We start from the raw sequence: 23,538 nt of genomic DNA on the forward strand, positions 1-23,538 counted from the left end.
GGGGGGGGGGGGTTTATATATGGTACATGAGGAACGGTGTTTAATTGGGAGTATCTGCATTTTTGTATGTGTTCATGGGTAATAGTGCCAATGGCATGTCGAGTCTTTCCATCCCTTGTGGTCTACATGTTTTCGAAGTTTTTGTTTAGCCGTAGTTAGCATGATACTGGCGCTTAATGAGACATGAACTTGCATCACACACACACACACCACTCTGCATTGCAAGCAGTGTACATATACATCTTTCATTTCCACATATGCAAGTAGAAGAACTACCAGACAATCAACATCCAGCAGAAAGAGAAAGAAAAACCCCCCTGATCTATACCACACCCTAGCATGAATAATATTATCACGGGAGAAGGAAAGAAAGAATAGAAAGAGGAGAGAAGAATGGCCCCCCTCCCACTAAGCCTGAGGCTGCGACTCATTCTTCTCCACCAAATCTCCCACGCCCAATCCACGTCCAACCCGCACCTTCACCATCTTCTCCTTCTCCTTCTCCGTCCCCAATTCACCAACCTCCTCACCCTCATCGGCATCTTTACCTTCCTTCTCCGCCCGCAGACGATCCTTCCGCTCGATCTCCGCCCAGTCCATCCACATATCCGTCAGATCCATGCGCATCGCATACGCATCCTCCCCGTCGGCATAGTACTTGCTCTCGACAGTCTCGACCTGGAATCCCAGCGTATCGCGGTATAACCGCAGCGCAGCGGTGTTGCTAACACGCACATGAAGCGAGACGTAATGGGCGCGGTGTGATTCCGCCATAGCACGTTCTAAACCAGAAAACAAAAAGGTTAGCTCATTAGCCCATAACCCCCAGCATCCCAATCAAACCGTCACTAAAACCACCACCCCCAAAACACAAATCACAACCCCAAGAACCAAAAGGAAAGAAAAGGAAAGAAAAAAAAAAAAAAAGAAAGAAAACACATACGAGACATCCTCATCAATCTTTCCGCAATACCCAACCGTCTATGCGTCCTCATTACACTCAATGAAGTAATATGTCCATGCGCGACCCCGTCCGTCGGCTCCTCTTCCATCTTGGCCAGCACATACCCCACTACCTTCGGATACTGCTCGCTGGCGGTTGTGGCCCCGCCCGGGGCTGTGTGTTTGGAGTACCCATTCTTGGGACGGACGATGGCGACGAAGCTCAGTTGCGGCCAGGTGAGCGCGTGGTAGAGGTAGTATTTTAGAAAGTAGTTTTCGGGGAGGTTGGTTATGTTGCAGGTTTGGATGGAGGGGAGGAGGTCAATGTAGCTTGGGTAGCTGGAGAGGGGGACTATGTCGACCATTGTTCCTGTATTTCTTGTATTTTTTGAGTTTCGTTGAGTTTGGAGGGGAGTTAATTGAGGGGGTGAGGAGTGAGGGGAGGTTTGGTTTAAGAGGGGAATCGGTTGGATTGAGTATATGTTTTTGATGTTGGTATGAGTAAATTGTCTCCGCGGGCGGTGGAGGTTGCGGATAAATCAGGTGGTGCGCTAAACTGGTTCGGGTGTTGCCCTATCTTTATGCATTGGTACGGAGCATATGAGCTTATCCTCTCCCTCTTATGGTACTTATGAAATACGAGGTGGTGTTGATTGTGATATGGAGTTATTGGATTGAAAATTTTATATTGTTCTTTCCGATATGCGCTACTGTAGGTCGTTTCTCGTTAAATATGTAGTAAACAGGGCTGTCGTATCTCGTAACTCCCAGCCAAATCTTCTATACAAACTATAAATATATATATCAAGTGATTCAAAACAGAGAGACGAGGAATTGGATGCCACCGATCATGAGAGCGGTGGCCATGACGCTCTGAGGTGTCAAGCTCATGCCGGCGCTGGCCACGCCGCAGCACTTTCCGTTGTACGTCACATTGTTCATCTGCGCCGCAACCTCAAAGACCGTGCCGTTGACTGGGCCATAGTTGTAGTAGTCGACTAGGAGGAAGTTCGGGGGACGATTCCAGATTTCTAGGAGCTGTTAGACCTTTCCCGATCGACGCAGAAGGAAAAAAAAAAAAAAAAAAAAAAAAAGACTTACTGCTGCAGTTGCTTGCCATCAGACCGAGACTGCCATATCCGGTCACGTTGTTCGTCTCGTTCAAGAGCGCCGTGTTCGGGATAAGCAGGTCAAGATTCAGCACATCCATCTGGAGGTTGAGGTTGTGGTTAGCCATATACAACCGGTTCTTGGCGTCCGGCGCTGCCAGATCCGGAGGACGCTGGACGTCGCAAGGAAAGTCCCGGTCCGTCGGTGAGAAGGGCGTCTCCCACATCTGGGAAAATTCGTCCATGAGCCATGGGTACGCCGTCTGGTTGGCCTGATAGTCCAGGAACATGACCGCACGCTTGCCGGACATGATCATGCTGGACAGCGTCGGCCAGTCGTCCAAGGCCATGGGAATCTTCGTAGGGGTATACACCAAATCCATCAGACCGGAACTCTGGATAGGTCCAGTGAAATTGCCGGGATCGACGTAGTCCGAGTTGCCCATCAAAATGGTGACGACGTCGTACGGATGGGCTTTCATCCACTTAGTCACTGTGGTCAGATAGGCCTCGAGGGTCCCGACATTGAGCAGCTCGCAGCTGCTGTGGCACAGGTACATGGTGTTATTGACCAGATGGGTCTGGAATTGTACTATTTGAGCATCAGTTACCTGCTTCCTAGCCCCTCTCTCTTTCTCTTTCTCTCCCTCTGTGTGAAGATCCACTTACACATTCGAATTCCATCGTTCAACTGGTCCTCGACGTCCAAAGCCTGATTGGCGGCAACACTGCCCGGTTTCACAAAGGGACTGTTGTGAGCAGCAACCACAGTGATGTTAGAATAGTTCCGTGCACAGAACTCGGGGTAGCCGTTGCAGGGTTGGGTGTTGATCACCGGGGATGACGAAGCCGAGGCCGAGGCCGTCATGGTGGCATTGGCGGTGCCGTTGAGGGTCTGGGTGCCGCCCAGCACCGTGACAGAATTGGAGGTGGAGGTATTCGTATTGGTGCTATTCGACGCCGTCGTCACTGTTGCGTCGGAGCCGGTGAGGGTGTGAGAGCCGACGACGGTGCCATGGCCGCTGCCTAGGGTGACGGTTGAGGTGATAGATTGATAGGTGCCGGTCGGGGTTGCGGCATCACTGACTTTAGCGGTGATGGTTCCTTCCAGCGTGAACATGCCCTTCCCCGTGCCAGTGGACGTGTCGGTCGAACTTGAGGAATCACCTGCAGCCCAGGTGGGTAGAATGCCGCCTGCCGCCAACAGCGGTAGTATCCGGATCATCACCCGCATGATGCCGGTTTAGAGAATGAAAGATCTGGTTATGTACCTATGTGTATATATATATATATATATATTTGTATATATATAAAAGGAAAGAAAAGGATAAGAGATACAATACAAAAGAAGGTATGGAGTATAAGGAAAAGGAGAAAGTAAAAAGGGTGGAATGACGGAGAAAAAGTAAAGGTCGATGCGGAGTTTAGCAACCTGAGGCAAAGACCCTTAAAGACTGTATTGTGTATTGTCTGTAATGGATTGAATACTTATGTTTAGGTAACAGGGACTGCAAGCCACCCAGAATTTTGAGTACCGGTAGGGCGATCGTAAGCCGATCAGCGGCTGCATGAGAATTAAGAGAACTTGGACGTCTTGGCTCGTCTAGACTAATAGGAATGAATGGATTCTGGGTCCAGGCAGCTGGCCAAAAAAAAAAAAATAAAAATAAAAATGTCAAAAAGATAAATTAAGAACTCCACAGTGGAGCAGCACGCTACGATGACGTTGCGGCGGTGCAGGTGGCCCAATTAAACCCAGGGGTTGGCATAATAAACACAAACAACTCATTCTCTCTAAATATGGATAATTGGATTGAGGTTATTCTCGTTCAAGTGAAACACGTAATATCCGTTCGCTTGCAACTGCGCCTCTTTTTTCTCATATATTTTTTTGTTTTTATCCGGTTCTATTGTATTATTGTATTCAATTCTCTTTTACACTGTTTTGTTTTGTTTTGTTTGATTTGATTTGATTGGGATTTCTTCGGTATTTTCATCTTAGCTCAAAGTCAAATTTCTCCGTAATGAAATCCTGCGGGTAAGATTCCAATACATACGGGTATTTTAGTAGTAACAAATTGAAACCACTGTTTCGATCAACGGCGCTATTAAAGGATCAACCGCTTATCAGGATTTCGCATCGAGACCACAATGACTGGGAAAGGGAAAAGAATGACAGGATGGACTATCGCCAAGAGGACGATCGGTACCCCCTTAGCCAGCGGATCGGGGATTCTGGACCCCCAGCACTTACGACCGCATTACGCCGCCGCTGATCGTGCGAAGATTTTCCCTGGACACCCAACTTTATACGGTCGCCTTCGCCTTAAGGTTCAATTGGAAGTGAAATTACCGTTCGATCTTCGTCTGTCCTTTCTCCATTTTCTCGTATTTCGGCTTGTTCATCTCCTCCTCCTCCTCCTTCCTGCCTTCCTGGTTTTCCCTCCAGCCCTATCTTTTCCTTTTGTATAACACACTCACACTCACACTCACACACCTTGTATATCGTATTCTTTTGTATAGACCGTCCGAAGTGATTTCTAGTCTTTCTATATTGTTTTGTCCTTTACAGTCTACGTCATCCGTCGACGCAGTTGCAGTTGCAGTCACTTGACATTCATTTTTTTTTTTTACTTCTTCAACAATTGAAAGCTATCAATCAATCAATCATTCATTCACTCTCTTTTGATATAGAATCTCCTACTACCAGCCCTACAACTCCGTCCGCCGCACGTGCTTAAGTTCCATGGCCAACCTCCCATTCTTCCGAAAAGCTCCTCAACGGCCGGAGTACGGCCGGAGTCGTTCGAAAGTCCTCTGGCACCGTCTCTTGCGCTCGTTTCTCTACCTCATCGCATGGATCTTCCTCGTGCTAGTCGTCATTGGCAATGTATCTAACAAACCCGTCCTCCGCGACACGTGGTTCCTCAAGATTGATCTCTCTAATATCATCCCACTCTCCGTTCCCAATGCTGTCCTGATTAACAGTATTGCCCGCTCCATCGGTCTACATGATTTCTATACCGTCGGTCTGTGGAGTTTCTGTGAGGGATACAATGATAGCGGCATCACTAAATGCTCCAAACCGGAGACCCTCTACTGGTTCAATCCGGTTGAGATCATTATGTCCGAACTGCTCTCCGGAGCTACCAGTATGGTTTCGACCTTCAATTACAGCCATGACGGACCAAAACTAACAAAAATCCAGTTGCCCTCCCCGGAGATATTACCGACGCTCTCAAGATCGCTCGGATCGCCTCCCACTGGATGTTCGCCCTCTTCATCCTGTCCGCCGTCTTGACCTTCATCATGATCTTTCTCTCTCCGCTCGCGACGTCCTCGCGACCCCCGCAGTCCATTGCAGCGGACCCCACCGTCAACGCCGCTCACCCGGCCCACCGTCGCCGCACTTTTATCCTCCTTCGCGCCTTTCCGTTCTTCATTCTGACCTTCCTCACGGCCCTTTTCACCATTGTCGCCTCCGTCGTCGCAACCGTCATGTTTATTATCTTCAAGAACGTCTTCACCTCAGCGGATTATAACCTGAATATTGAGGCGGAACTGGGCACCCGCATGATGGCCTTCATGTGGATTGCGAGCGGCTGCAACCTGCTGTCATTCATTCTGCAGTTAGGCTCCTGCTGTGCGGCTTGTTGCGGTGGCCGGAAAGCCCGGAAGGCGCTGAAGAACGGCGGTGCCAATGGATCGCCGATGCGCGAGAAGGATGGTCCTCATAGTCCCTCGACAACGGCAGCTACTGAGTGAGCTTGATTTCGATCTCTCCCAACAAGCCCCCGTCCAAGGAGGAGCTTGTTGGAGTCTGTTTTTGATTTTGGGTTGGATACTATTGGTCAACCAGAACATACATATATAGTTAAGTGCCACATATATAAGCTGGGCATGTATATCTCCACTGTTGTTGTTGTTGTTTTTTTTTTTTTTTTTTTTTAGAACTGTTACATAGACAGGGGTCTCCATACGGGATATTGCTTTACCACAGCTTGGCTCAGCATTGGAGGTGCATTTGATTTTGGTTAGTTACGATCGTTACGACTTGTCATGATATAATCCACGGGTATTTGGACTGTTCCATTCCAGATCCAAAGATTCAAGCTTCGTGAGGGACATGCCAGAACCTAAGTACTGGTCTCTTCTGTCTCAAGGTCTTATATTTGTAAGTACCTGAGCTCAGTCTTGATACAGGACGCATTGAACAAACAGTCGGGGTAACCCCAAGAACATATCGTCAAGTTTCATCATTCTGTTATTACTTAACAGGATAAGTTGACTATGTTGTAGATTAGAACACTTTCATTATCTGAATATACAATACGTCCTGCCAATTTTGGTGGCCCTCTCTCTCTACGACAAAAATAGTAATAATAGTAGTAGATATACATCCCTCCAGTTTGGCCACAAGATCATCAGACTCAAACCCTTGAGCAAAATTGATCATTTTGGTCTAGTTGGGGTTGTTGAGGTATATAAGTTCTTTGCGGTTCAACCTAGGGCACGTCACACTTTGTACTGTAGATGGAAGGTGGTATATTTTACCTGGAAGTGGTAATAAATTGTGGACACGTCGAATTCTATAATCGGTGCTCTTTTATATGAATCTTGAGAAGAAAGGACAATAAAAGTGTTAGTTTAAAAAAAAAAAAAATGGTGTAGTATAGACAAGTCCAAAATATGTAAACTTCGTTGTCCTAGGCTAGTAGTTTAACCCTAGAATGCTTGGTAGAGTTATTTAATGATTGTTTGCTAAACTATAATTATACTTACTTCCAGACTTATAATACTCTAGCTGACTCTTATGATATCCTTATAGATTTTATGAGTACCACATAGGATACAGTGACTGAAAGCTGACGCTGACCACACCCACTATCAACACTAGCTTCTTCTTCTCTACCAGTATATTTATAAAAATATACGTTTGCACTGGATTATTCGAGAATATGAAAGCCTTGTTTCCTTTGTTTACCTCTATAAGCGGTATTGGCGCTAGGGTTACTTGCTGCTTCTGGCCTGAAATACTATACTACATAGGTGGTATAGATTTTGAGGGACTATTCAAGGTGGCATGGGGTGGGGTTGGGAGGGGGTAATTGTTTCTCAAGAGATCATGGTGATGTTGAGGTGTTGTTGGAAGGGAACAACCGGTTGTTAAAATAAGGTAAAACCTAACCACCACAAAGAAATTGAGTTTATGTACATAATACTAATAACCCCACCCCTCAGCCTTAATACGACTCTAACCCGAAAGTACATAACTGGTCTAGCTAAGTTTAGGGGCTGTCGGTGAGGTCTAGATTTTGAGAGTCTGCTCGATACGATCCAGTTCAACGTGATTGAAGCTTTCCAAAGAGTTACGGGAATAATCGACTACTGCCAGTTTCAAGGCTGCGCAGGGTTCCTTTCAAAATTTCTGAACATCTACTTCGTAACCTTGTTCTAGTAGGATATAAGAGCCACATACTGAGATCTTGTAACCTCTGCTAGTTGCTGTGGAAAACTACGGGGTCACAAAGAGGTACATACCAGTTGTGAGCCAGAAAAAGGGCGACCAAGTTCTCCAAACCATGGGCGTTGTTGCGATAGCAAATGCCAATTTGGGATATTGCCATTATAATAGCAAGTCTTACAAGCGTGCTATGTGAATTTCCTGTGGAGTTATGATCCATCCATGGAATATCCCATTTCTTCCATGAGAACTCTTTGTCTTCTACTTCTGTGTGTACGGCATGACCAACGTATCCCCAGAGTCAATCAATGGAAACTCGCACAGCGGGACTATTATCCCTTGAATACCTCTGTCATATATTTCCCCATGATATCCGGTGTCTATTATTCTCAGTAGTCATATATAAGAAGAAAGGCGAAAAAAAAAAAAAAAAAAAAAAAGGAAAAGGACTGCCTATACCTAGCCTCAGATGTCTAGAACAGCAGCATACTTTGCATATTCAGCAACCGATTCGATATCACTTTTATCCTTCTTCATCCCGTGCGCTTTCCCAGCTCAGAACGATATCCCTAGAGATGCCATCAACCATGAACAACACCGCAACCAGACACAAGAGACCAAAAACACCCAGTCCAGTCATCTGAGAACACCTATGGATGGAACAAATAGGCAAAAGCCTCTCCGCAAACAGTCCTTTACATTCAAACAAGAGAGTAAAAACGAGACAAAGCGATAGAAACTGCTTGGAGACCAGACACCGTTTCCTCACGGCCTACAAGCGCAATCAGCTATACGGGAGAAAAGTGGTCTTCTTTACGGCCGTAACTCAACGCATTCTCATGGGAATAATATAACGATTCTTGGGGGATCTCTATACGAAGATGCCAAGTTATACAGAATGAATCTGAGACAAGATCCTGAGATATACGAGGAGTTATATGGAGTATCTCCTTTCAATGTGCCGAAGAGTATGTACTTATACGTAGTCCTCAATGAATATCAAGCTAATTTGATGGATGATTACGTAGTGCATTCGGAAACGTGTGCCTTGCTTAATGACCATGCTACGGTTTTGGCTTCAGGAAACTATCAGTTTACTTCCATTTTTGAACAGGGGTTTAAGCGGTTTATAGCGGCTCTGAAAATTGCTAAATTTCCCCCATATGATTACTTCCGGTCGAACCTCAATGGCGACATTGAAGATGAGCACCCAGTACTCATGAGGCTCAGAGCACGGCATTGGGCTTTTGAGGAAGCCTTTAAGCAAGAAGTCAGATACGTTGGTAGCACAAGATAAAAAAGGTGGATCTAGCTGAGCGCTTCGATACATTAGTTTTTAATCTGACTATTTTCATAAAGGTATTCTTTATTAGATTTATTTTTATTTTTATTTTTTTCATTTCAAAGGATAAACTACTTAGTCTGTTCAACTGACCACTTAGCCCACATAGTAATAGTAATAGTTGCTGAGAGCTTTATATGGCGTCAACTCAGCTACAAGTACAACAGATTGTCAAGTGACCATAGTGAAACAATGTCAGATTTTCACGTTAATTAAGTATGCAAGTTTCCCTAATCGCTATGCAAGCTTCGATTACAACGGTGAAATCTTTAAAAGAAATAAGAAGGGGTATCATAATCTTTTAAGCTTCGGCCAGTTCCGCCTCCATCGCACGAGCTAACTCGTCGTCATCATCATCGATGGGACCGGTCTGGGCAGCTGTATGATCCGGAGGATCACTGAGACTCCGCTCAACTGGGGTACCGGTGTCTTGCTGAGGTCGTGGAGATTGCGAACTCGAGGTACGAAAATCGTGCCCGGTTTGTCCGGCCTCAAGCCAGCCATATCGTTTGTTTCGTAGGGACTGGAGCATCTCCATGCGGCGTTGGTCTCCTTCTGTAGGAGGTTCCGAGGGAGCGGATTTGTTCTCCATCTCGTCCGTCAAATCAATCGTGACTGGAGTCGACCCGTGTTCTGTTGCTGAACTAGTAGATTGCTGATTCTCGTGAATACCAGAGGCGCCCGGTGGCATACCCTGGGGATGAAGGGGTTGAGAGCCTTGCCTAACCTGCTGCATGTCCCCTGAGGGCGCCGGAGTAACGGGGTGCGAATTCGGCGTGAGAGATTGTCCCCGGGCTTGCGATGCACGTGGGGGTTTGTATGAATCCGGGATTGGAGCAACCGCAGGCACTTGTTTCTGGACGTGGATCTCGTAGAGAAGGTTGTTATAGATAGTCCCAAGCTCATGTAGCCTGTTTTTCCACTCTGCCGCCTCTCTCTTATACTGCTCTACACGGTTCTGGTGTTGGCTGGAAACACGTCGAAGCATGGCATTCTCCTCGCGCAGCAGTTGTTCTCTGGTCTTGCCCGTTACAGGGTCTATAGTAGTCCACTGAAACCAAGCGTTTTTGTACTTGTTACGCTCGCAAGTGAGATGATACACCCTATCCTTCAGGCTGGAGAGGCGATAGTTCATTCGATCCTCTGCAACTTCAATGTATCTGACGTGGATATTTGGTGCCGACGGAAGATAACCTAGTGGCCCTCCATATTCTGGATAAGGGGACGTGTACTCTGGTTCTTGATGAATTCGTTGTAAGATTTCTCGGCTAGTATTAGACGCCAGATCCGAAGAGTCAAGAGAAAATCGGTCTTTAGTAAGATCGCTGACAGAAGGCTCCTTTGGCATCGAGTCTGCATGGAGCGCAAGGGGATGTTGGTCGTTTTCAATGCTATCTGCCGGTTCATGATTTGACGGTTCATGGCTGATTTGGTCGCCTTGTGCGAGGGGTGGCTCAAGTTCGAAATCGGGCGAGAGCTCGTTATCGGGTATCAAAGGAATATTGAAATCTGGATCCTCAAACAGGGCATCCAGAGAGTCAAATAGTGGATTGGGCGACGGTAGCCTCTCTATTCCTGGTGTATGAGGAGCGGTTCCGCCCTGTTCGGGCTGGTGGGAAGAGTTGGGAGAAGACAATGAAGGCGTTTCACCAGGAGAAGGAACATAGTGGTCTTGTTGTAACTCGACTAGTCGTCTCTTTTCTGGTGGACCCCACATATCAAGCTCCGGGAAAGCCTCATCGCCAGCTCGTTTTCGAGACGCAAAGGCCGCATCAAGCTCTCGAAGCACAGCCTCAGAATCGAAGAGCGGGTCAAACAGTGCATGTACTGTGTCAGTCGAACCAGCGAAACCTACAGGGTCAACATCTTGGACTGGTGATTTGGACGAGCCAATACCTCCCGCCGAAGGCTTCGTCTTTTCGTCCTCGGAAGACTGGTTGCTAGTGTATGCTCCTTGATCACCGCCGTCCGGCAAACTATGGTCCTCTTCCTGGGAGAGCACCTGAGCATCGACAGATTTCTGTGGCTGCGACCCAGGGGGTGGTGTAAGCCCCAGATCATTCACATGCAGATGATGTATGTAAGGGGGAGATGGAAGATCTTCGAGAGCGTAAAGCCCTTGAAGATCAGGAGGGCAGGTCTGGAGAGAGGTAGAAATACCTTCAACCACGCTTCCATCCATCTTGACAGAGATAACCCAGTATAATCTAGATCAAAAAGACAAAGTGTCCACCACGATGGCTTTCCGTCCTTCAACGAAAGCGGAGGTCCCAAACGAGACAAGTGCGATGCGTATTGTAGACAAGTCGATGGGCGCAAGGTATGTGGCGTCGAGAATATCAACGCAGCGACACGAGGAGAAACGCCATAGATGATGTATACAGGCTATGCAAATGAGTAAGAATAAATTCTCGGTAGTTTCCTCTGATAGCCCTTCGTTGCGCTGCAGTCCGTACCTGTTAAGACGCCACAACACCTCTAATCGAGAGTTTTCAATTTCTTCCGTAGAATACTGGGTAGGCGCAGAAGTTTTGTAGGACGGCTCTCGCCGGAAGTCACAGGGTTTGGAACGGTACAAATGACCTCCAGACGAATAAACGGTCGGTAACCAAGATTAGTTACTTGATTGGAAGAACTAGTTGCCAGATACGACGCCTCAAGAAATTTGAACTGAACAAGGACACGACTTTTGACGCCGCTCAAACGAAGGTGAATGACGGGGATGATGAGTTTTGTCAGACCACCCCTTTGACAACCACGGAATGATCCTCGCTGACGAAGAAAACAAAGCGCAAGGCGAAACTTTGTATCTTATCTGCGACTAAGATGGAAAACATGATTTAAACGGTCCTTTTTTTAGTCGACTTTTAATCTCCCTCGTCGCTTTCCGCCTCATCCACCGCCTTAACCACCGCTCACGTGTACGTTGCCCAGAACGGCCAGGGATTGCGGGCAGCAAAGACCGCCGCAGCATAAGGCCGGCAGGAATCAAATCGACTTTCTTTCCGCTGATGGGGAAGGAAACGCTCAGGGTCTCCTGATATTTAATTCTCTCCAGTTCCTCATAGGTTCCCGCACCTTCAATATGAGCGTCATTCTTTGCACCGGTAAGTACAAGCTGGATTCCAGCATCAGCTTCGAGATCTTCGGTTGGCATTTCAGTGACGCTAATTGACCGCTTCGCTATCAAAAGCCGGATATGACCACACCATTCGGTAAGTCAGGTGCTTTCTCTACGATTGCCGGTATATTCAGAGCGCTAATCCTATATGGCAGTTTCTGGGAAGCTCTGTCTGGAATATGCTCGCGCACTATCCAGCATCCGGACTCTCAAGTAAATCGCTTATGCATCACTCCAGACAAGCGCTATCTGGCCGCCGCAGGTCACAACAATGTCAAGCTGTATGATATCAAGTCCACTAATCCCAACCCGGTTATGACCTTTGATGGTCATACGAACAACATTACCGGTGTTGCATTTCACTGCGAAGGCAAGTGGATGGTCACTAGTTCGGAAGACGGCACGGTGAAAGTGTGGGACACGCGCACCGGCAGTCTACAACGCAATTATGCCCATAAAGCCCCCGTCAATGACGTTGTTATCCACCCCAACCAGGGTGAACTCATCAGTGGTGATCGTGCTGGTATTGTCCGGGTCTGGGACCTGGGTGAGAGTGTTTGCACTCATCAGCTAATTCCTGAAGATGACGTTGCTGTGCAAAGTGTTAGTGTTGCAAGCGATGGATCTTTACTCTGCGCAGGAAATAAGAAGGTATTCAATATTCATCTCTCTACCTTTTTTGTGTCACATCGAGCAAGTCATTCATTCACTTTGCGATCCGAAGACTAATTGACCCGCTAGGGCAACGTTTACATCTGGCGCATGGTCCAAGATGCTGAATTAACTCGCATCGTCCCAATGTGCACCTTCCAGGCTCACAAAGACTACCTCACTCGCATCCTTCTCTCACCAGACGTCAAGCACCTCGCCACCTGCTCAGCAGACCACACAGCCAAGGTCTGGAACCTCGATCTCGACTATCCCCCGGCCAAGATCGCCGCCGCGCAAGCAGCCAAGGCCAAGGCCAAAGGCATCACCCCAGAACCTAAAGAGATACCGTCATCCCCACCTCCTTCAGAAAGCCTGGTGAACACTCCAAGCAGTGAACAGGGCAGAGCCGACTTTATCAACCCATTCAGCTTTATCAATGGAACCCCGCCACCCACCAACGAGCCCCAGCAAACCTTCCCCGTACAAGAAGATGGTCCCCCAGTAGATCCGAATACCAACACCCTTTACCTGGAGACCACCCTCGCCAATCACCAGCGATGGGTGTGGGACTGTGCCTTTTCCGCCGATTCAGCCTATCTAGTCACCGTTTCAAGTGACCACTACGCTCGTCTCTGGGAGTTGGCTTCGGGCCAGGTCATCCGTCAGTACAGTGGGCATCACCGCGGGGCGGTGTGCGTTGCTCTGAACGATTATTCTGAGCCTCGGTGAGAGAGGTCCTGAGGTACGCACCGTTGTTGTCCGTTGTCAGTTAGTCCTTCTTCATGGTTAGCATGGCGCCTGGGATTGGGTGTAGCATGGAGGCATTTTGCCTTCTGCATTGGAGTTCAGGCTTTGTTTGTTCCCACTTGTATTGTTTTGGATGTCTACGAGTCTATGGCATTCTCACGTATGATTGCGGTATATCCAATACGAAATAAAGAATATACGTATAATAGTCTGTCTGTACAAGTTCTTTGTATATTCCCCTACAGATGTGTCGATACGATCAGAAACACACAAGGTATAAGGCTCACCCGAGAAAAACATCATACCAACAAATGATAGGACAGAAACCCTTATCTGGCTCGTTGCTCCTTGCTCCCAAAGCAAATCGAAAAATAATAATACTAAAATAATAGAGTGAAGAATAAATCGTAAAATAACGACCATGGATCTCTAAGAATCAACCAAAACCACCAAACATATCAGGAACCGTTTTATCTTTCCTTTAACCCCGTACAAGTTGATATGCTTGGATTTAATTGACGGCGAACCATGTTACACTCACGACGATATCCAAGCCCCGCTCATCAGCACCGGGGTACTTGAATGTCCACATCCCATCGCGGTTGACATCCCAGAAGGCGCCGGAGGCGGAGTGCATACCGCGCTTGCCGGTGTTGCTGGCAGCACCCTCTGCGGCGGCAGACTTGTCGATCAGGCCTTGTTGCACGATGGTGCTGTTCACGGTGAACCGATAGGGGGCGGCTGCCGAGGGAGTAGATGGGGCGGTAGCGCTGATGAGAGCTTTGAGGATGGTGTTCTATAGCGGTTTGGTGGTTAGTCCGTTGTCAATCCGTTGTCAGAGAATACGGTCTGCACTCACAATGATCTGAGAGTTCCATTCGCCGACCTTGGCGTGGTCATAGCCCTCGACACCGTTCAGAGCGGAGTCACATGCCTATTCTAGAATTAGTCCAGGCCTTTGTTATCTTGCCGTGGTCGACAGTTGTGTTGAATACTTGTGTTATCGTGACTAGGTAGAGACGAATGAAAAGGAGAGGAACGTACCTCGGAGGCAATCTTGGTGAGGTCCGCGATGGGGACAGGCTATAGGCGTCCACAAGAGACAGATGTCAGCGCGGACCGAGTCAATGGACGAGCGATAGCGGACAATGACGTTTTAGCGGCGGGACAGAATTGCATGGTCACGCACCGAGGATGTAGGAGCAGTCTCGACAGCCATTGTAGGTGTGATAGTCAGGGAGGAAGATATCTGTCTACAATAAGCCTATCGAGTTAGCATGGTCTAACTGCGTTTGGGGTCTAGACGGGCCCAGAATCGACGGTGGGCAGGCCGGAGTGTATCTGGAGATAGGATTGTGGGGGGAGAGAGAGCGGCTCCAAGTTCGGGGGAAGACGAATTGACGGTCAGGATCTGCAGAAGAATAAGACTCACCTGATGTAATTTGGTATGTAGGGATGAAACAAGCGGCGGTGTTGGCGAAATTCCAAGACTATAGGGAGAACCGGGATTCCAACAGGGCGTGTTTGTTGGATGTTTAGGAGCCGCAGTTGAGCGTGTTATCAGGATTGTGGCTTGACGGTCGATTGTTGGTCCACCCTTTTCAACCAGCCCATACTGGATCGGGATTGGTTTAGTAGCTACTTACCAGCTAAGTGCTAGTGTCATGCTTAGCTCGTCACCGCCACAGAAACACGGGGTAACCATAATCCGAAACGACCTCAAGCGATGACAGCAGCAACGAACGAGGGCACGTGGGATGGAGTGGACGGTCGGAAATCAACCCGACGCCACAAACTAGGCCCCAGAGGGTAAGGAGCAAGACGACCGGAGCATTTTGTAGCGGGGCAGAATCTGGGCCGTCTTGAATACCGACAGTAGCGGTTGCAGTAACTGTATCGATCCTCTCTAGTCTCTCCCCCCCCCGACGCAAAGAATTAATTTTTTTATCTCTTTCTCTTGTCTTCTTCCTTCTTTAACCGAGCGTCATCTATCTTTTTTTTTCATCACTTTCTTGGCTGTAACATCATCGAGGTTAATCAGAAACTCTCGGCCTCAATTGCTCTCACTCCTCCTTCAAGCTCTCCGGATCCCCATTTCAATAGCTCTTATCTCTTCCTCCCTTCCGTACCCACACTCACACACGGACCAAAATGTCGAGTCAACCTCTCCTCCAGACTGCCCCAGGTCAGTAAAAAAAGGAATCACGGATCAATCATCTCAATCCCCTCACAGTCTCACTAACAAATCCTCCAAAGGCAAGCGCATCGCCCTGCCCACCAGAGTCGAACCCAAGGTCTTCTTCGCCAATGAGCGGACCTTCCTTTCCTGGCTCAACTTTACCGTCATCCTGGGCGGTTTGGCCGTCGGTCTCCTGAACTTCGGTGATCGCATCGGTCGTATCTCCGCCGGTCTCTTTACCATCATCGCCATGGCGGCCATGATCTACGCCCTCTGTACCTTCCACTGGCGCGCAGCCAGCATCCGCAAACGCGGCCAGAGCGGCATCGACGACCGTTTCGGTCCCACCGTTCTGGCCCTCGCCTTGTTAGCGGCCGTTGTCGTTAACTTCATTCTCAGAATCACGGAGAACTAAAACCATCTGTGTTGTCTTGGGTGTCTTTTGTTTTCTTGTGCTTGTTTTCTCAACCCCCTTGCTTTGTGGGGCACGTGCCCGTACTTTTGCTGGCGCTAGACCTGGGTTATGTGTTATGGTCTATGCCCTTTATGGACTTGTTTCTTATTCGTGCTAGGGTGAACGTCGCTGGTCGGTGCAAGGGTGAAAATATCGGTAGATAGATTATGGTCCGGTCTGATGAGCGGTCGCAAGACTGTATTTTTCCTTGCTTTCTGTTTTTCTGTTTCGATGATTGGTTACTGTTGCGTGTACGTGTATATTGTGGGTAGTTGTATATTCCTCTGTTGTTTCTGTGTTATAGCGATTAAAATTGCGCTACGGCCACTGTTTAGTGAGCTTCGAATTTGCAAAATTGAATTATTGGGAATCAATTGAATACTAAGTACAAAAATATCGCCTCAACCGACCAACAAAAGGAACCCCTAGTTCATCTTTCACTTCGTATTATGGAATCTCGTCAGGTCAATGTATCCGTGGTCAACAAAGTACTCAAAATTCCAGTAGTCCGCTTGTGTTCCTTGCCCATTCACGGTCGCATTGCCCGAGAACTTCGCGGTCCAGTAACAGCTGCCTTGGGAATACTTGTACATGGCATCGAGACCCGCATTCACATTCCTCTCACGGAGAGCAAAGGAGTTCTGGTATAGGGTTTGGATAGACCACTCTCCCGTGAACACAGGGAACTTGCCGTCTCCGGCCTTGGACCGCGCGTCCGCGTACAGGCGGGCTGGGAGGGTCTCGGACGTGACGTTGCGTTCGAAGTAGTATGTGTGGACGTCAAAGACAAGGTTCGCATCGGCGGGGAGTTGACCGGACCAGTACTGCTCCGGTTTGAAGCTTCCCTGGAACATGACTGGGATGTTGGGGTTGACGGATGCGACCCTGTCGATTACGGCGCGGATATACTTCAGTACCCAGGTGGCGCCGCGATCTGAGAGCGCTGCAGGGGTTCCGAAGACGGACATATCCGGGTTATCAGTAGGCTCGTTCATCGGTTCGATCGTGTAAGATTGGGGAGACCCTGAGTTCTGGACGAAGGAGATGACGGCATCAATGACTTGCATGGAGTAGTCAAACGCGGTCTGGTTGTAGTACCAGCCCCAGTGCCCGCTAGCCTCGCCGATGGTGAGACCATTTGTGCCACCAGGAAGCGAGTGGACATCCACGATAATGTGCATGCCATACTGGGTGATCGCGTAGTCGGCGATCTGTTTCAGGTAGGCTGTCTGGTTCCCAGAGTACAGCTGGGAGCCAGGGAGCTTGATCCAGGCGGCGTACGTCGTGGGAATCCGCAAGATTTCTACACCGACGTTGGCCAGCTTATCGATGTCGCTTTTCGTGATGTAAGTCGCATATCGATGTTCCAAAACAGGTCCACACCGGGATCCTAGATGTTCACAGAGGCCCCATTCATCATCCGCGCCGCCGGAATATGTGCCCCAAAACTGGCTGTCAATCGTGGACTCCTGGACGAGCCAGCCTCCGAGGTTGACGCCATTGGCTTTGAAAGTTGTCCAGTTGACATACTCCGGACTCTGCACTCTGGGATGAGGAACTGCCAAAGCGGCCGAGATACACCCCAGGGCAGTAAGAAACGGTAGTGACGCACGCATTTTCACGCAAGGAATGCAATTTTAGTAACCTTGTACTGGTAAGCCCGCTCACCTCCCAGGATTCACTCTTCACACCGTGCACGATCCATGTGGGAACTCTCGCCATGATATAGGCCCAATTGATGTCCCGGTGCCATATAGGAATTCCCGAGCGTGATCGTCTCTCAGTGAGATCATAATGGACATACGAACAGCTCTTCGGGCAAGAATATTCCCGTCCCCTGGTTTCTAGAGATCCACATCCTAACCGTAAGGAGAGCATATTCCGCAGCTGTTGAAGCCAAGGCCGTGAGGCAGAAGGCAAATTACCCAATGACAGGAGAACATAGAGCAAAAATCCATCTTGCGACCCCACGAGAATTCTTCATTAGTATAATGGAATCCACATGGTGGCCCTGCCGAAAAGCGTGGTTGCGGGGTGCGGAGGGAAAAACGCCGTTCGTGAGTACCCCAAAAACCCCAGAGTATCCACCGCGTGCAATCACAGTCGAGTATGTACGGTCTAACATCAACCCGAAAATGTTGATCAACATTTTTCAAAGACCCTAAGCCGTGGCCATTGTTGAACGAAAAGACTCCGTCCGGAATTCCCCAACTGTGGTAGAAGGAATTGCCGCCTTTTGGCACTCGGATATTCCGAATTCAGCCATTTCACTTTTAGTTGAGGCACGTTGCGTTATATACAACAGCCTCCCTCATGTCTGGAGTGGTCTAAGCTGCGAGTTCGATATCTCACTCATTTATTGTTTGAGTGTACTGTCCGACTCAATCCCCATTTTACACCTGGGGAATATTAGCATGACAGCACTTGAATAAGAAACCAAAAGACCGAAGGCGATCGAAGATTTAGCACATACCATTGTCTGATCCAGGAAGACATATTCTACTGGAGCCATGGCGCAGAAGAGTCTTTAAGTGACTACTGATCCAGAGTTATGGAGGTGGTAAGGCCCCGCGGTGATTATCTTCAGGTCCAGGAAAACAAAGCACCCAAAATGGAAAAAGCGAGGAATGAACTAGTTGTCATGATGTAATCATTTGTACCTCAGGCACTCCGTCGATGACCGTCGTTACCTGATCAGGCAGCGAACGAACCACGGGCCCAGCAGGATGAAAGAAGTCAAAACACTTGGAAGAGAATCCGCCATGTGTGTCCGACGAACCTTAACCACACACACTTTTCCGATCCATGGCGCCGCTAGCTTATAATTCAATTGTCACCACTGTGACTAAAGGCGATATTCAATAGTTAGCTAACTATAACTCCCACCATTCCTCCTCCAGAAAGACCTATATAGCTCGTTTAGGGCATTAACTCTGCAGTGCCCAATGATAGGCGAATAGTCAACATCGCTAACGGTGGTACAGCGCGCTAAACTACTCCTACCAGTAGATATATTCAATAATTCACGTCGAGTAGGTTGCACTGTACATGCAGTTGACTCCTTGTGGCAGTGCAGGAAGAAGAAGTAAGAAAACGAATGGTTCGCAGGTGTGGAAAGAAGACCACAAGAAAGCAGAGCTCAGATCCCTTGATACCTACAGAAGTACCATACCGGGCGTGACGATAAATACAACGAAGACGAGCCATGGACCAGTCCAGGCCCGGTATCACATCATTGACCCACCAGCCAATGTGAAGGGTCAATAGTGCGAAGATCTGATTTGACGTGTCATTCTGATTCAACCAGACGCTGGAACAGGGAAGTCAATTCCTGAGGATCAATGAGAGCTCGCGAAGGCCTGATAAATATATCAAAAAAAAAAAAAAATAATAATAATAATAATTTTTTTTTTATTATAATAATAATAGGAAAAGGTTTCACCGGTACTTTTACTACGGACTGACTCGGTAGGAAATTCTCTTCCGGCAAATCGACATTGGTTGTTCCTTGAAGCAGACTAGATAATGATTGAATGTGGTGATAGCTGTTCACCCCCGTCGTCATAGACCATTCCACCTCTTGTAGTAGTGAGTAGTGAGCAGTAGTACTACTATGTACAAACATACATACGGGTTACCAACGAGAAACAAAAACCACCCTGGAAGATCCCCTCACGGTCACTGATCCTCTTTTGCCCCCCCCATCCAACTTTTTAAAAGATATTCTTCTCAGTTTCCCTTTCTTAGAACCCAAACCAACAACTTCTCCAACCCTTACCCTTCCACCGTTTCCTCCCGGATTCTGTCCTCTTCTTTCTCCTTCTCTCCATACCCGACGGGTTTCATCACTCTCCATCTCCGTGAAAAGATTTGGGTCCCTGGTCGGACGACAAACTGACTTGCGATCTTTCTTATCAACGCGTTTCTTTTTCCTCCCTCGTTCTACTCCGTATATACTTTAGTTTTCTTTTTTTTTTTTTTTTTCTCGTTCCCCAACTGATCTTTAATTGATTCGCAGAGCTGCGGATTAGCTCACATTTCCTTCCTATTCTGTATCATCTTTTCGGAGCTGATTGAACCCAAAAAGTCGTTTACTTATCTTTATTTTATTTTTCTCTTTTTTTTTCTCTTTCCTCATTCATCCCCTCTTCTTGTCTGCTGCCTGTTCCTGTTTGTTTCGTTACGAGTTTTGTTCCTTAGCATCCATTATTAATAGATTACGCCACCACCTTTCCGCCTATTTTGCCTCTCTGGAGGTGCCAATCAATAGCCCCGTGGATCCTCTTTTGCGTTCCCTTCCTGTCCCGGGAACTGCATGTGAGTGACTAACTAACTTACTTGTTGGGACGTACGGCAAACGTACTGTATCCTCTCTCATACTTTACTCCGTATCCCTATAGCTTCTGTGTTCTGGTGCGCTTATCTGTCATTATTCATTCCTCTGGGAAACTCTGTCTGGTTCGGAAATTCAATCTAAAACAACTTTCCCGTCCGAACTACTCCTCCCAACTTCCTTATCATCCTGTCCTCTCCCGCTGAAGGTGGTGAGTCCGTTCTAACGTCCGGTGTTTCTGGTTGGGGTGACTCTTTCCTCCCTTTCCCTTCCCCCCCCCTTGCTGAGCTTCTGCCGGTCGCAAACAACGCCTGATCACCGATCGGCAGCAACGTCCACTCCTTCGCGGTCTCTACGCCTCACTCTCCACCTCTCCATCTTTTTCCCCCAGATTTAGATCGCGTTCGCATGCACTGGTGCATGATCTAATCACTCAAAGCGACTAACTGTATTTGCGACCCTTTTTTCCCCCTTTTCTTCTTTCGCTTTCGGGCGTGTCGCATTTCTCCCAAGTCGCATTGGCGTCTGAACACCCTACTTCTCTCCCTGTCGCACATCTCTCGCATGGCATGTTTCGGCTGCTACCCTGGTCCTCTGCAATTGGGGGGAATAAGGTGATGGCTGAGGAGCTCAAGATGCTCGCGACCTCGCCACACTGCGCCGCGCCAGGTGTGAACAGCCTGGCGCTGCCCCAACTGAAGCGCAAGCGCTCCGATTCGAGCGATTCAGCCACCGGTCAAGGTGCCCCGGTCGCAACCAAGTTGCGCGCAGACGATACGCCCAGCAATCCGGTCGCGACTGGTCAAGATCCGTCTCTATCTCTAAGTAGTGCGACTGTGACGTCGCAGGAACCAACAACCCTCAGCGATCGCGCATCCCAACCGTCGAACCCATCCGACAACGCATCTCGTCAGAACCCCGACCCCTCAGGTTTCCCGGTCGCCAAACAGGACGCCCCTCCGCGCAAAGTGAATGTGGACAGGTTGCGCGAAACGTTAGAGGCACAGTTAAGCTTAGAGGTGTTATTGAAGCACAATGAACTCCGCTTGATCGACCAAGAGATCGCCAAATGCCAAGTCGCGTTGGAACAGTTGCGACGGTGCGCCGAGATCCCGTATCCTGGATCGCATGCCATGGGACAATCGGTCAGCAACGGTACGGGGATGGCAGTGTTAGCTCCTGGAAATGGACCTCCGCCGCTCTCCCCGGCACCGTGGGGTGTAACGGATGGCCCATACACCCGTCATTATGCCCGATGGTTACTACCAGACCCACGTTTCGACGGAGGGGAGCTCGAGCCAGCAACCCCTCTAGGATTTGGTGTGCCAGGTACGCCGCTGATGGAAGGCCGTTCAACACGTGGAACCTCTGGCGATGGCTACTGGTCAAGCAAATCTCGCCTCCAGAGAGGCTCAAATAACATGAAGCTGCAATCCTTGCCGAATGGCTATCCACCGCCGAAGGAGAAAGCGGGCCCCATGATCATCCGGCGAAAGTCAGATGGTGTCCTGGTCAAACTTGTGTGCTTGGACTGTCGAAGGGACAATTTCTCCAGCACGCAAGGATTCATCAATCACTGCCGCATTGCCCATAATAGGAACTTTGCTAGTCACGATGCCGCCGCGGTCGCATCGGGAGAGCCCGTCGAGGTGGACGAAGCGGGTGCGATCATTGGGGGTAAGAACGACACCTCCAGCACGGCCACGGCAGGTTACGTTCATCCGCTCATTCGATCTGCTCACGTTATTGAATCGTCTTCCAAGACCCCATCCGCGTCGGAGGCCTCTGGTGACAACGCGACGCCCCGGAAACGATCGGTCTCCAGCCAGCAGGCGTCCTCCGTGGTGGAAACACCTCGTCCGTCTGCCCATTCTCTACCCAGTCGGCGCAATACACCGGCGAAGCCATCGGATGACTTCCAGGGCTCGCCGGCTACCCCTCATCTGTCATCACTAATGCAGCTCAAGGGTGTCGGACTCGATCTGGACCGACTGGTTGGGGAAGCGAAAACCCCTGTTGATCTGAGCGCCTTCTCATCCGACGAAGGCGAGTCGGACGTGGAGCCGGCCCAGCCGTCGGTCAATGCGAGTCACGGTGAAAAACCGACTGACGCTCGCATTGGCCGGCAACCAATGCGGACCACCGCTCCGCAAGCCGGGTCGCGGCGCCCAAGTAGCCGAAAGGGCGTGGACAAGACGAGTCATAAGCCCCTCACCTTGGAAACCCTGACGCCAACGCGGGCCGCACCTTATCAATCTCCGTACGGCCCACCATCATCGATGGCTCCGATCGATGATCTTCGTCTTCGTGAAGTCGATGGGGTCGATCGTTCGGCCAATCTCAGTCCGAACACCGTCGAGTCGAACCAGGCTCCGAGTCTGGTGAGCGACGATGACGACTACGAAGCGGCGTCGGATTCGGATAGCCCCGGTCCCAGCTCGTCCGAAGCTGGCGATCACGAAGAAGACTTTAGTCACATTGACGTGGAAGACGACGACGATACGACGGGCTCCACGACAACCAGCGATCCCAAATCCGACCCGGCCGCTCACCGTTCACCTTCTTTCTCGAAACCGCTTCGAGGAGGCAGCTCCAAGAAGAAAGATAGCCTTCTTTCCGCGTCCATTGTGTCATTGAACCGTGGCAAGGATGAGAAGCGCGTGAGCTTTGCCAGTCCGGACACCAGTCCTGCCAAGGGCAAAAAGGACCACAAGCGAAAACCTAGTGGAGGCCAGTAAATGTTATAGACTTCTTTTCTCTTCCTTTCTTTTTACTCAGCTCTTATCACTACTCGCAGGGGCTAGACCTCTCGTCTGTTGTAATGCTATACATCTCTCCCCCGATTCTTGTATGAGACTTTAGGGCCTTACAACTTGTGTTTTACGTGTGACTGTGCTTGACATGGTCCAATTAGTCTGGATGATTCTTAGTGGTTGCATGTTCTAGTTATTATTGGTTTGTGCGATGCAAGACGTTGCAGCTGAGCGTTTCTGGCGATGTTTACGGATGCAACTGACGACTCTCTACTTATACGAGATGATTCTGTATTGAAATAATCAAAGATTTGCAAATTGCCCAACTTATGGAAACGTAGTGTTCGAATGTATCAAGAGAGATAACTTACCGGATGAATTTTTAATACCAAACTTACCACATCTATTTCAGCTCTGATAAGGTGTCATTACCATACCATACC

The 23,538-nt window shown here is 48.8% G+C and overlaps 11 protein-coding genes across 11 annotated transcripts; 6 read left to right on the forward strand and 5 right to left on the reverse strand.

Annotated features, from left to right (window-relative positions):
• Nucleotides 1-3: 3 nt before the first annotated feature.
• BDV27DRAFT_125388 (peptide alpha-N-acetyltransferase complex A subunit ARD1) lies at nucleotides 4-1,419 on the reverse strand. The gene is made up of 2 exons (XM_032066311.1): nucleotides 944-1,419; nucleotides 4-782 (listed from the first exon to the last, which is right to left on the reverse strand). The coding sequence occupies exons 1-2, from the start codon at nucleotides 1,305-1,307 to the stop codon at nucleotides 409-411; spliced, it is 738 nt and encodes a 245-aa protein (XP_031929476.1). The 5' UTR covers nucleotides 1,308-1,419; the 3' UTR covers nucleotides 4-408.
• Nucleotides 1,420-1,611: 192 nt separating this feature from the next.
• Nucleotides 1,612-3,570, reverse strand: BDV27DRAFT_125390 (PI-PLC domain-containing protein). The gene is made up of 3 exons (XM_032066312.1): nucleotides 2,721-3,570; nucleotides 2,044-2,643; nucleotides 1,612-1,973 (listed from the first exon to the last, which is right to left on the reverse strand). The coding sequence occupies exons 1-3, from the start codon at nucleotides 3,283-3,285 to the stop codon at nucleotides 1,756-1,758; spliced, it is 1,383 nt and encodes a 460-aa protein (XP_031929477.1). The 5' UTR covers nucleotides 3,286-3,570; the 3' UTR covers nucleotides 1,612-1,755.
• A 543-nt stretch (nucleotides 3,571-4,113) lies between these two features.
• Nucleotides 4,114-4,660, forward strand: BDV27DRAFT_92782 (uncharacterized protein). The gene has a single exon (XM_032077971.1). It carries the CDS (start codon nucleotides 4,203-4,205, stop codon nucleotides 4,521-4,523), a length of 321 nt encoding a protein of 106 aa, XP_031929478.1. The 5' UTR covers nucleotides 4,114-4,202; the 3' UTR covers nucleotides 4,524-4,660.
• Nucleotides 4,661-5,859, forward strand: BDV27DRAFT_92788 (SUR7/PalI family protein). The gene is made up of 2 exons (XM_032077972.1): nucleotides 4,661-5,203; nucleotides 5,260-5,859. Exons 1-2 carry the CDS (start codon nucleotides 4,798-4,800, stop codon nucleotides 5,814-5,816), a joined length of 963 nt encoding a protein of 320 aa, XP_031929479.1. The 5' UTR covers nucleotides 4,661-4,797; the 3' UTR covers nucleotides 5,817-5,859.
• A 2,243-nt stretch (nucleotides 5,860-8,102) lies between these two features.
• Nucleotides 8,103-8,812, forward strand: BDV27DRAFT_143685 (uncharacterized protein; the record flags this gene model as incomplete). Its single annotated transcript, XM_032070146.1, has 4 exons — nucleotides 8,103-8,145; nucleotides 8,185-8,274; nucleotides 8,304-8,483; nucleotides 8,544-8,812. The coding sequence occupies 4 exons, from the start codon at nucleotides 8,103-8,105 to the stop codon at nucleotides 8,810-8,812; spliced, it is 582 nt and encodes a 193-aa protein (XP_031929480.1).
• A 109-nt stretch (nucleotides 8,813-8,921) lies between these two features.
• Nucleotides 8,922-11,668, reverse strand: BDV27DRAFT_125393 (uncharacterized protein). Its single transcript, XM_032066313.1, has 2 exons — nucleotides 11,018-11,668; nucleotides 8,922-10,883 (listed from the first exon to the last, which is right to left on the reverse strand). Exons 1-2 carry the CDS (start codon nucleotides 11,033-11,035, stop codon nucleotides 9,159-9,161), a joined length of 1,743 nt encoding a protein of 580 aa, XP_031929481.1. The 5' UTR covers nucleotides 11,036-11,668; the 3' UTR covers nucleotides 8,922-9,158.
• A 62-nt stretch (nucleotides 11,669-11,730) lies between these two features.
• On the forward strand, nucleotides 11,731-13,584 carry BDV27DRAFT_125395 (WD40 repeat domain-containing protein). Its single transcript, XM_032066314.1, has 4 exons — nucleotides 11,731-11,964; nucleotides 12,051-12,072; nucleotides 12,134-12,629; nucleotides 12,720-13,584. The coding sequence occupies exons 1-4, from the start codon at nucleotides 11,943-11,945 to the stop codon at nucleotides 13,356-13,358; spliced, it is 1,179 nt and encodes a 392-aa protein (XP_031929482.1). The 5' UTR covers nucleotides 11,731-11,942; the 3' UTR covers nucleotides 13,359-13,584.
• BDV27DRAFT_125398 (dynein light chain Tctex-type family protein) lies at nucleotides 13,568-15,051 on the reverse strand. The gene is made up of 5 exons (XM_032066315.1): nucleotides 14,809-15,051; nucleotides 14,566-14,629; nucleotides 14,421-14,459; nucleotides 14,236-14,310; nucleotides 13,568-14,172 (listed from the first exon to the last, which is right to left on the reverse strand). Exons 2-5 carry the CDS (start codon nucleotides 14,593-14,595, stop codon nucleotides 13,888-13,890), a joined length of 429 nt encoding a protein of 142 aa, XP_031929483.1. The 5' UTR covers nucleotides 14,596-14,629; nucleotides 14,809-15,051; the 3' UTR covers nucleotides 13,568-13,887.
• Nucleotides 15,052-15,274: 223 nt separating this feature from the next.
• BDV27DRAFT_125399 (putative vacuolar transporter chaperon Vtc1) lies at nucleotides 15,275-16,401 on the forward strand. Its single transcript, XM_032066316.1, has 2 exons — nucleotides 15,275-15,561; nucleotides 15,633-16,401. The coding sequence occupies exons 1-2, from the start codon at nucleotides 15,528-15,530 to the stop codon at nucleotides 15,968-15,970; spliced, it is 372 nt and encodes a 123-aa protein (XP_031929484.1). The 5' UTR covers nucleotides 15,275-15,527; the 3' UTR covers nucleotides 15,971-16,401.
• A 4-nt stretch (nucleotides 16,402-16,405) lies between these two features.
• On the reverse strand, nucleotides 16,406-17,781 carry BDV27DRAFT_92846 (glycoside hydrolase family 5 protein). The gene has a single exon (XM_032077973.1). The coding sequence runs from the start codon at nucleotides 17,623-17,625 to the stop codon at nucleotides 16,447-16,449; it is 1,179 nt and encodes a 392-aa protein (XP_031929485.1). The 5' UTR covers nucleotides 17,626-17,781; the 3' UTR covers nucleotides 16,406-16,446.
• A 3,196-nt stretch (nucleotides 17,782-20,977) lies between these two features.
• On the forward strand, nucleotides 20,978-23,080 carry BDV27DRAFT_143690 (uncharacterized protein; the record flags this gene model as incomplete). The annotated part of the gene is made up of 1 exon (XM_032070147.1): nucleotides 20,978-23,080. One exon carries the CDS (start codon nucleotides 20,978-20,980, stop codon nucleotides 23,078-23,080), a length of 2,103 nt encoding a protein of 700 aa, XP_031929486.1.
• Between the last annotated feature and the right edge of the window lie 458 nt (nucleotides 23,081-23,538).

This window comes from Aspergillus caelatus (assembly GCF_009193585.1).
Source record: "Aspergillus caelatus strain CBS 763.97 unplaced genomic scaffold BDV27scaffold_52, whole genome shotgun sequence".
Taxonomy (NCBI): Eukaryota; Fungi; Ascomycota; class Eurotiomycetes; order Eurotiales; family Aspergillaceae; genus Aspergillus; species Aspergillus caelatus.

Coding starts and splice junctions, on each gene's coding strand:
- BDV27DRAFT_92788 (XM_032077972.1), top strand. CDS start 4,798: ATGGCCAACCTCCCATTCTTCCGAAAAGCTCCTCAACGGCCGGAGTAC. Junction 5,204..5,259: donor ACTGCTCTCCGGAGCTACCA/GTATGGTTTCGA, acceptor ACAAAAATCCAG/TTGCCCTCCCCGGAGATATT.
- BDV27DRAFT_125395 (XM_032066314.1), top strand. CDS start 11,943: ATGAGCGTCATTCTTTGCACCG. Junction 12,073..12,133: donor GGATATGACCACACCATTCG/GTAAGTCAGGTG, acceptor CCTATATGGCAG/TTTCTGGGAAGCTCTGTCTG. Junction 12,630..12,719: donor TCTGCGCAGGAAATAAGAAG/GTATTCAATATT, acceptor TTGACCCGCTAG/GGCAACGTTTACATCTGGCG.
- BDV27DRAFT_125398 (XM_032066315.1), bottom strand. CDS start 14,595: ATGGCTGTCGAGACTGCTCCTACATCCTCG. Junction 14,311..14,420: donor TCACCAAGATTGCCTCCGAG/GTACGTTCCTCT, acceptor ATTCTAGAATAG/GCATGTGACTCCGCTCTGAA. Junction 14,173..14,235: donor AATGGAACTCTCAGATCATT/GTGAGTGCAGAC, acceptor AAACCGCTATAG/AACACCATCCTCAAAGCTCT.
- BDV27DRAFT_92846 (XM_032077973.1), bottom strand. CDS start 17,625: ATGCGTGCGTCACTACCGTTTCTTACTGCCCTGGGGTGTATCTCGGCC.
- BDV27DRAFT_92782 (XM_032077971.1), top strand. CDS start 4,203: ATGACTGGGAAAGGGAAAAGAATGACAGGATGGACTATCGCCAAGAGG.
- BDV27DRAFT_125388 (XM_032066311.1), bottom strand. CDS start 1,307: ATGGTCGACATAGTCCCCCTCTCCAGCTACCCAAGCTACATTGACCTC. Junction 783..943: donor AAGATTGATGAGGATGTCTC/GTATGTGTTTTC, acceptor TTTCTGGTTTAG/AACGTGCTATGGCGGAATCA.
- BDV27DRAFT_125390 (XM_032066312.1), bottom strand. CDS start 3,285: ATGCGGGTGATGATCCGGATACTACCGCTGTTGGCGGCAGGCGGCATT. Junction 2,644..2,720: donor GAACGATGGAATTCGAATGT/GTAAGTGGATCT, acceptor ATGCTCAAATAG/TACAATTCCAGACCCATCTG. Junction 1,974..2,043: donor GATGGCAAGCAACTGCAGCA/GTAAGTCTTTTT, acceptor AACAGCTCCTAG/AAATCTGGAATCGTCCCCCG.
- BDV27DRAFT_125399 (XM_032066316.1), top strand. CDS start 15,528: ATGTCGAGTCAACCTCTCCTCCAGACTGCCCCAG. Junction 15,562..15,632: donor TCTCCTCCAGACTGCCCCAG/GTCAGTAAAAAA, acceptor AATCCTCCAAAG/GCAAGCGCATCGCCCTGCCC.